The following is a 10,283-nucleotide window of genomic DNA, read 5'->3' as shown; positions in this document are numbered from 1 at the left end:
CTCAATCGGGTTTTGAACTAATTCATTCCCGCGGTGTTATTAACAAAATCAATTCACTACACTACACTATTAAAATGGAAACACTACACTACACTCAAAAATGAAATTCATTACACTACACTAATGATACAAATCAAACATGCTACACACTTGAAATTCACTACACAACATCAGTAAAATTAAGACACTACACAACACTCAAAAATGAAATTCATTACACTACACTAATAAAACAAATCAAATACACTACAAACTTGACATTCACTACACAACATCATTAAAATAAAAACACTACACAACACTCAAAAATGAAATTCATTACACTACACTAATAAAACACATCAAATACACTACAAACTTGGAATTCACTACACAACATCATTAAAATAAAAACACTACACAACACTCAAAAATGAAATTCATTACACTACACTACTCAAATAAGTCAATTTGACATTTACCACACCACAGTATGAAAATAACTACACCTCACTACGCTTTTGACCAAAAAAAAAAAGTTATCAATTTTACGAAAATTGCAGGATAGTTGCTCCTCATATGCCTGACTCCATATATGTTCATGGTTTATCTGTAGCATCACTGGTACTTGAGTTATTGAGCGCGCAAAAAGCAAATCCCAAGCAAATTTTTTTGTTTTGCTCATAGCTTCAAATCTTGTTTATGAACTTTGAGTTTTCAATGTTTTTCTAAACTCTCCACATCATTGTGCATCTTTTCATACCCTACAAGTCTTGTTTATCTTAACTCGTTCTATGTGTAATAAAAAGTCGGTTGTTCATCAATATTTGATGCGTTAAGCGTTTGTGTGTTTTTACAAAGTTAGAGTAGCGATTTGAATTTGATAACAATGTAAAACATATTTGATACCTTTCTACCTTATTCTGACTTTAGTCTATGTTATTATGAATACACTTATTTATTATTAAGAACACCCATATACTATATGAACATATAATTAAATACAATAGTCTAATATTTAATCAAACCCTTATATTTATCCAAATAATCATGAAGAGAGACCCTTATATTATATAAATATAAATTCGAATACAATAGTCTAATATTTTATCAAACCCTTATATTTAACCAAATAATCATGAAGAGACACCCTTATATTATATGAATATATAATTAAATACAATAGTCTAATATTTAATCAAACCCTTATATTTAATTCTATCATCATATGATATGAGAACACACCCTTGTGATTAGTTGTGCGCATTGATACCTTTATATTTCAAAACCAACACCTTATAATGAATTATTAGACCCTTATAATTGATTAATTACACACACTCATATGTGGTACCCTTATATTATACACCTGGTCTACTGGACACTTCGGATATTATCTGTTAGAAAAAATGTATTTCCTATCCGACATTGTCCGGAATGTCCCCTACCGACGCGCCGACGCCCCCGACGCGTCGGATCAAAGATTTCAATCAACTCATCACAAACGTAGAATAATAGGGCCACACTCATAGATCCACTACTAATTACTAGCCACATTTGTATGTACCACTAGCCTGTGGAAAGTGCTAGGTATACAGTGCAAAAACAATTCACACCTAGGTGAGGCTAAATCACCCATGTGTGATGTAAATTCACATGTGCGGAAGATAGATCTCCACTATTCAGGCACTCTGAAACCTTACAGTTGCTCACAAATCAAATTCTATGTATGATCACCAATCACCCATATGTGATTAAATATCACACGAGGTGAATACATTCACCCATATGTGATACAGAATCAAACATGTGGGAATCAGATTCTGGTGTGCCTCCACAATCTCTCATCAAATCATAGCTAAATCACAGACAGGACGTGATCAAAAATCAATGTATAATATTTGTAAAACAACATGAGGTGAAGGTATTCACCCATATGTGATTACATATCACACAGGGTGAATACATTCACCCATATGTGATACGGAATCAAACATGTGGGAATCAGATTTCAGTGTGCCTCAACAATCCCTTCATGAGCTGAATGTATTCACCCATATGTGATTTATGATCACACCATGAGGTGAATGTATTCACCCATATGTGATTTATGATCACACCATGAGGTGAATGTATTCACCCATATGTGATTACATATCACACGAGGTGAACACATTCACCCATATGTGATCCAGAGTCACACGAGGTGAATGTATTCACCCATATGTGATTTATGATCACACCATGAGGTGAATGTATTCACCCATATGTGATTTATGATCACACCATGAGGTGAATGTATTCACCCATATGTGATTACATAACACACGAGGTGAAAACATTCACCCATATGTGATTCAGAGTCACACGAGGTGAATGTATTCACCCATATGTGATATGGAATTAAATGAGGGACATAATTAAAAATCTTTGATTATAAAATTTACAAAACCAACAACCAACAAATATATTCTTAATGCAAACCACTTTCATTGAAGTATTCCTCCATGTCACCATCATCCACTTCATCCAGAATGAACAGGTGATTAACTTCATCCGCTAGGTCACCCACCTGACCTATGTCGTCCTCCCCACGCACCATATGTTGCTCAAACAATTCCAGCTCATCCAGCGGAGTTGCTTCTATATTCTGAGCTTTCACAATACGCTCCCAGGTTGATTTACACCTACTTACTAACGCTTCCCAGCGCTGGATCAATGACCTAATTTCCTGTGCTGTTGATGTTGTGTGTTGATAGGTTCTATGGAGCAATCCCACCAGATCTACATCCCATATCATCCAAGTTCTGCAATACTTCAGACGCAGATTATCATGCAATGATCTCAACACTGCCACATTCACTTCCCAAACATCTTTTGATATACGCTGCCCAGGCTGAACCAATTCGATGAGCTGTCTACCACCCTCTTCCGGATCATAATCTGTGAGATTTTAAGATACATCAGGAACACGAAAGACAAATTGTTCAATAACACATATTACTACTGACCACTACTACACAACGCAAGTAAGCCATCAAGCTTTTCTTCAGTCTTCAAAGCTTGATACACCATCTGCTGAGTTTCCCGGCCAATCCTTTGTAGTTCTTCACTGCAACTCCTATGCTGTAAAAAGGCCTGGATTCCGTCAATCGTGGGTGGATCTACAGCCCACTTCTCTGTAGGATGAGAAAGTGCGCCCACATTCCAGAAGATATCCTCAAATGGTAGCTTTTTGGCTTCATCAAGTGATGGACGCATCCTTGTTACTGGGCGAATTGAGTTGTAATCTGAAACTTGAGATTCATAGGATGTCCATTTTCGCCTAAACATCAACTGCTTCTTTGTCATTAGAGTTTTGAGACCTTGCTGCGCTTTAGTTCCTCAAAGTCAATACAAACAAAAACAAATTTCATTTATCATAAGAACGCGCTACACATTTTTTTCAATTGTAAACTAAACACACTTGCCTTGACCACCCTTATCCCACTTTTTTTGAGCTTCTACTATTCCCACCTTAGCCTCATATAGCTTCATCTTTGCCAACCGCACGCGTATCAGTGCCTCCGCTTTTGCACCTTCATAAATTTAATTGCCATTTCAATTAAGAGAGCAAGCAAATTTTCAATACTTTCAAAGTGGACTCACCAGTAGCCTCCCGAAGGCGATTGAACTCAGGTGTTCCCAACTCCAAAGTGATATCAGCCACTGCCTTTTCGAGTGAGACAATTGAAGATGGCAATGTTAGAAATTTGTCCATCTCAGCTTTGGTCCGATTTCCTCTGCGCTTCCTCCGAAGACGTGAAAGCTCGTGTCTGCAAAAAAAAAAGTCAACAAAAAACATTCATCCAAAAAAAATAGACGTAATTTACTGTGCATCTTTCACCTGCTCTTCCAGGTCGAGAAGCTTCACCAGATGTTCCTCTAGCTTCTGTTGTATGCCATGTTCTTCCATGGCAGCCAGCTGCACCTCCCTCTGTCGCTTCCACTGATCTGAAAAATAGCCATACATGAAGCTGGCATCTTGAGATGCCAGGCTTTGGAGGGTCTGCAATGCCTGATAAAATCTCTGTTCTGCCGTCTTCAGTTTCACCTGAGTTGAGAAAACTGAACTCATGTCGTCAACATCTGATTCACATATATTGTACAAAAAAAACATACCTGCATTTTGGCATCGAGTCTCATTTCCATGACTTGACTTCAAATCTATGGCATCCACTCGATGTTGCTTTGTGGCACATCTATTTGGTGCTACCAGAGGAGAATTCTCTCCCCATATCCGCTCACAACCTTCGCCATCTGACAATCCGTTGCCCACATTCAGTCTAGGATTATATTTAAGCTGACAAGACCACTCGTGAGCATATGCATGGAAAGCACTTGTAGCAAAGCGCAGATCCCCACGATTGGTTTCTGCCTCGAAATATTTGTGCTATCAACAAAAATTAAGAAGAAAAGTAAGAACCAATATACGAGCCTCTGAGCAAGCAGAAATTAATTTACGTTCTGAACACTCTTCTCAAATGTACAACCAATATCGTAGAAAACAGTAAAACTTTCACCCGGTTTTTCTGGCTCTGCTGTATCTATCAATAGTTGATCTAGCAAAGCCAACACAAAGTACTGACTAAGTAATGAAACAGTATATTTAGCTTCGAAACACATCTGCCATATATAGTGGAAGAGAAAATCTTACCGCTCCCCACTCTGAACAACATTGACAAATTTTAGGACATGATCATGCCTACAAGCCATTCCAATAAGCCCTGTTTCATCACATCCTTTCCATGTAGATTTTCCTCATATGTCTGAAGCAGCTGTGTGAGATGCTGAACACAGATCCTGATCAAAAATGATATTAAAATCAGACAACGGCTCATTCACCCCTGATCCATGTGTGAATGACATTCACATAGGTGTGAATATGAAGCACATGTGGGTGATTTCGATTCACATGTGGGTGATTTCAATTCACATGTGGGTGATTTCAATTCACATGTGGGTGATTTCAATTCACATATGGGTGATTTCAATTCACATATGGGTGATTTCAATTCACATATGGGTGATTTCAATTCACACATGGGTGATCTCAATTCACATATGGGTGATCTCAATTCACATATGGGTGATTTCTATGTGAATGTGATAAAATCACACTCATGTGCTTCATATTCACGCTTATGTGAATGCCATTCACATATGCATTAGCCACACAATTTGTACATACCCCAACTCCACGAGGATCTTTGCCACCAGTTTGGGTCTTCCACTCTTCAACCTTCTGATTGTCAAGGAAGAGAGGTGGATTTTCCATTTCCATTTCCTCACACTCGCGGCTTGCAGCAAGGTGTCGACAATGTTGAAAGTTTCCATCAGTGCAGACGTGGTAATCACTCTCCAGTGGCTCTGGGTTTGCTTGAAGTGGCCCAAAACATCGTGGGCAGTTCATAGCAAGTTGATCCAAGGCTGTGAGATATAATGCACAAATCGTGAGTGCCTTCTGCTTGCGTAGCATATATCAATATGCATCAATTGCCAAAGATAGGGTTTTCCGCCAAAGTCGAGGCTTAAAAAGGAACATGTGTAACATGTTAGATTAATCTGAATTTAAAAATTTGGATGCAGACAAGTGGTTTACTTGCCTGATTTGTTTTTCCAACCAATATTAGCGGATTTGCTGGGTCTAGGAATTCATCCAATGCCACCGAAAAGCCTTGTGTTCTCACAGTGCAATACTTCCAGAATGAATGATGCATCCTAAGTAGCCTGATTGAGTACGCGGCTTGAGGATGAACTGGGGATCCACCGATGTAACCCATCCTGAGGAGCCGGACTTGATCCTTGGTACATTTACAGAATAGAATTTCTACTTGTTTCCGCTCTAGAGACATCAAAAGCAATTGGATATATGTTAACTTTACACACAAACATGCCTCATTCACACCTGTGTCTTCATATGGATTCAATTCACATAGAGGTGAATGAAATTCACATAGAGGTGAATGGACATCACATAGAGGTGAATAGAATTTACATAGAGGTGAATGAAATTCACATAGAGGTGAATATAAGTCACGTAGAGGTGAATTGAATTCACATAGAGGTGAATTTAATTCACATAGAGGTGAATATAAGTCACATAGAGGTGAATTCAATTCACATAGAGGTGACTATTAGTCACACAAAGGCGAATTCAGCTCACATAGAGGTGGATTCAGCCCACATAGAGGTGGATTCAGCCTACATAGAGGTGAATTTAATTCACATAGAGGTGAATCCAATTCACATAGAGGTGAATTTAATTCACATAGAGGTGAAATAAATTCACGTAGAGGTGAAATAAATTCACGTAGAGGTGAAATAAGATGTATTATTAAGGAAATTACCGCTCACCCAAAATATCTAACATATCAACCTTACACATTCTCAGGTCCCCCACACCACAGCAACATGGTTTGTTGTGATCATAATTCCATTTGGTTGGATCACCCCATTGGGAAGTTTCCTGCGAGTAGGTCATGTAGGTAATGAACATATCCGGCAGAGCCTTCTTCCAGTTTTCATTTTCAGTCTTTTTTTTGCTTCTGTAGAATGATCCTTGCACATAGGTGGCAAATGGAACATTGGGATCCGGTGGGACCGCCGCATCTTCTTGAGCAGGAAGGAAATTATTTATGTCGTCATAGGCATCCCCGTATACGATGTTGTTGTTGTCTTGAAGGTCGTTGTGGTGTTGGTTTGGTTGAGCATCCACTTGCAAAGGTTCCTGAACCGCGTTGAGTGCGTTTTCAATTTCTATCAGACGCTTATTGACATATTGAGCTTCACTCGTGTCAACTTGGTCAGCAATTATTGCAGAGCCTTCAGCGTCTTCCTTGGTTCGTCTTTTTTTTTTGGCTCCACCAAGTGGACAATGAACTGCCGTTCCTTTCTTGCCCATAAATGAAAAGTAGAAAGATAATGGGTGTGGGTGATCTTGGATTGTGAGGTAAGAGATGTCTTGGATTGTGTGGTTGAATGTTCAAACTGCTTTTGGGGAGTCATATACCACATGACAAGGGGTACGATTGAAAATTTTCAATCTCTCTCTCTCTTGTATCAATCACCCAACCACAGACCAACCACAGACAGGTGGATAGACCGTCCATGTCTTCCAAATTGGGCTAAAAAATTGTGTAGACCCATTACTAACAGAGTGACGGGTTAAGCCACCCCCAACCATTTCCTTTCTCACTGGTGGTAGTCTTACAATAGCGTGGGATTCCTGTATGTACTACACACCCTGAATATGGACCCCATATTTGAAATATTATGGCCCATTAGGTCATGTCCACTGAGCACCGGGCCGGGACTGTATCTTTTCGTGATGTTCCTGGTATTTGAATAGTTTCTCTTCCTCCTCCTCGTCATCGACTTTTGACTCCTCCTCATATTTTTCCCTCTTCTACTACAAACTTCGATCAACATCCCATGCCCTCCTACACCCGTTATCGCGCTCGTGGTGGTGGTGCTCCACCCGCTACCGCACCAGGTCTGGCACAGCCAAGTGCTAGGAACTTGCGATCAATTCATACAGTCTCTTTCGACTCGACCTCCTTGACTCCAACCTCTCACGCTGGACGAAAAAGCAGGCAGATGGTAAAGCCATCGATGTCGAACTCAAACTCGAATACACGCAAACAAATTCGCCGTTCGAATCAAGACGCAGATGATACTAGCGATGAGGAATATCATACTGAAGACGAAGACACCTCTGAAGAAGACTCACATCAAAATGATTCGGACCCCGACATTCAACTTCAACTCCAACCCACTTGTTCCAGCACCGATATTCAACCTACCGATGACGATGAAGAAGTTGAAGATGATGACCTCATGCGACGTCTTGACAATCAGTTTCAGCCCATACCCGGACCAACAAATCGGCGAGCTTCTAATCGTATCGAGAGACAAGGTCTTGCACGAACTACTGGCCCAAACCAACAAGAACAAGCCCCTACTGATGGAGAACAAGTCATAATATTACCGACTCTCAATAATTATAAGTCCAAACTGGACAAATGGCCACCCCATTGTATAGCTGTACATGAACAATCACAGATCAAAAAGGGTACAGCAGTACCACCCAAGATTTTGAAGGAATCTTAAGCTATTCGTAAATTATACAAACACCAGAAGGCTATGCTTGCACTAATGGGAAACATCAGTAAATTTACCCTTGAAAAAGAACTGTGAGTACTTTTTAATACGTCCGTAAAATGTCCAATATCACTGATTCAAAACCTTTTCTACAGAGGTGAACTTGGTGGAAGACGAAAAACTGGAGGTTATCAATTATGGAAAAGGTACAGTAAGGAGATAGATAACCATCCAAGTAAGTAAAAGATCATCCAACATGCCTATCACGTACTTTGAAGCCATGTTCATATTTTTCAACCCATCTTTGTATATATAGTGCCACCTAAAGGAGTCAAAGGGATTCTTGCCAAAAGAAACCGTGACCTTGGGAAGATCTGGACAGCCCTTCCGGACAAACAACATGGAATTTTTCATCCCTCAATCTTTTACCGTCTTTCTGGTCTCACTCCCCCTCCTAAAGAAAATTCCAACGACGAAGAAGAAGATGAAGACGTGTTTCCTCTCAATGCCACAGAGCTAGCTGATGCTCAAGTTTTGTACAACGAGGTTGTAAATAAAGCAAAGGTGGCCAAGGATTTCGCAAAGGCTGCAGCTGGCATACCTCAAGGACCCAGCTTACCCGATTACAACCATCAATCACTCAAATGTATAGAGCGTCTTCACACTCAGGTCAGTCATTTGGGATGTTCTGGATTTGTTTTCTTCCTGTAACTTATGGGCTTTATTCTTTCTTTCACAGTTAGAAAGCGAATCAAACAATATGAATTTCTCTTATTATCTCCTGGCTTGTAGCACTTATGCTTTGAGCGAGAGTGCCAACGCGGCCCCAGGCTGGTGAAGAGAGTTCACCACACACAAGGAAATGGCACTATATGTCAATAAGAAAAGTAATTTCGCCACGGTTTTTGGAGCACGAGCTCAGGGACTTTCGGTTTCGGAGGTGGTAGCTCAAACCATCGGAGGAAATGTGATGATGTCCAGCGAAAAGGCCAGGAAAACCAACCCTGGTGATAAGGTCAAGGGCGACCTTGCTTTATTGCTACGAGCCATGTTCAGTAAGCATGGAATTGTGCTTATATACCTTGAATCATATAAGCAGTTCTTCTGACTGGTGTCTCTTATTGATCTCAGGTGCGCTGACTGGGAAAGAAAAAGGCTTTCCACGTTGTCCTGACCCAGAATCTCTCTTACTTTACACTTACAACATCAAAGTAGTCCAAATGCCCGGTTCAACCCTGCCAAAAGATGTTTTGAAGCTAGGTTTTAATGGAATGAACAGCCGTAGGAGTCTGTGGCTTAGTGATGTACAGAAGAATCTATTCAGATTGGAAAAGGTGACACCTAACTCAGATGTCGCAGATTCAGACACCAGAGGTAACCAGTTGAATGAGGATCTTGATTTTCAAGTTACGATGACCCAGGACAATGACAATGACAATGATCTTGAACATGATATGATGGAGGCTTTTGAGGAGGAGGAGTGGAATGGCTTCGGTGATATCGACATGGATGAATGAAAATGCACGGTTTTCAAAATTATTTAATGTTCTACAACCTATATGTTTACATTATGTATGTTTTGAATTTTCCTTTGGTACAATGGAAATGAGTATGATGCAATCCTACTCAGCTTAGTCTGTGATATGTCTGCATTTGCATCACGTGAGTCATGAAGATTGATAGATGTACATTCAAGTGTGATTCTGTTTCAAACTAGGGTGAAATGAAATTCACCCTAGAGTGAGCTGACCTTCACCTTGGGGTGAAGGTTTGGCAGCACAAGATTCAATCAAAGATGACCTTGTCCGGATTATCTTACAGCTTGATCACTTATTCAAATTCACCCTGGTGTGTATTTGAAATTCACCCTGGGGTGAATTTCGTTGATGAGATATTTTGACCACATGAGCCTTTTCCGGACGTCTGAATGATCTCCCACTGTGTATATATAAAGTATATAAAGCGACAAAAGACAGATGAAAACTCTCATTTTCAATTTGTAAGATTGAAAATGAAATTTTACTCAACTTAGGCGTCATCATATTTTGAAGAGGCAATTTGCCAATGTGAGCCTTTTCCGGATTATGTGTAAGGTGTGTTGTAGTTTAACTGAAGGTGCAGGATTCCAAATCTCCACTTAGTTTTGGACTGGAACGTAATTT

The 10,283-nt window shown here is 39.9% G+C and overlaps 3 protein-coding genes across 3 annotated transcripts; 1 reads left to right on the top strand and 2 right to left on the bottom strand.

Moving 5' to 3' along the window:
• Positions 1-3,435: 3,435 nt before the first annotated feature.
• MELLADRAFT_84129 (uncharacterized protein) lies at positions 3,436-3,934 on the bottom strand (the record flags this gene model as incomplete). The annotated part of the gene is made up of 3 exons (XM_007418697.1): positions 3,436-3,548; positions 3,628-3,770; positions 3,852-3,934. The coding sequence occupies 3 exons, from the start codon at positions 3,932-3,934 to the stop codon at positions 3,436-3,438; spliced, it is 339 nt and encodes a 112-aa protein (XP_007418759.1).
• Positions 3,935-6,364: 2,430 nt separating this feature from the next.
• On the bottom strand, positions 6,365-6,922 carry MELLADRAFT_69648 (uncharacterized protein; the record flags this gene model as incomplete). The annotated part of the gene is made up of 1 exon (XM_007418681.1): positions 6,365-6,922. The coding sequence occupies one exon, from the start codon at positions 6,920-6,922 to the stop codon at positions 6,365-6,367; it is 558 nt and encodes a 185-aa protein (XP_007418743.1).
• A 530-nt stretch (positions 6,923-7,452) lies between these two features.
• Positions 7,453-9,638, top strand: MELLADRAFT_84128 (uncharacterized protein; the record flags this gene model as incomplete). Its single annotated transcript, XM_007418696.1, has 6 exons — positions 7,453-8,100; positions 8,158-8,213; positions 8,277-8,356; positions 8,438-8,790; positions 8,966-9,176; positions 9,253-9,638. 6 exons carry the CDS (start codon positions 7,453-7,455, stop codon positions 9,636-9,638), a joined length of 1,734 nt encoding a protein of 577 aa, XP_007418758.1.
• Positions 9,639-10,283: the final 645 nt, after the last annotated feature.

This window comes from Melampsora larici-populina (assembly GCF_000204055.1).
Source record: "Melampsora larici-populina 98AG31 unplaced genomic scaffold MELLAscaffold_101, whole genome shotgun sequence".
Lineage (NCBI taxonomy): Eukaryota > Fungi > Basidiomycota > Pucciniomycetes > Pucciniales > Melampsoraceae > Melampsora > Melampsora laricis-populina.
The sequence above is the reverse complement of the archived record's forward strand: the minus strand, read 5'-3'. Positions and strand labels throughout refer to the sequence as shown.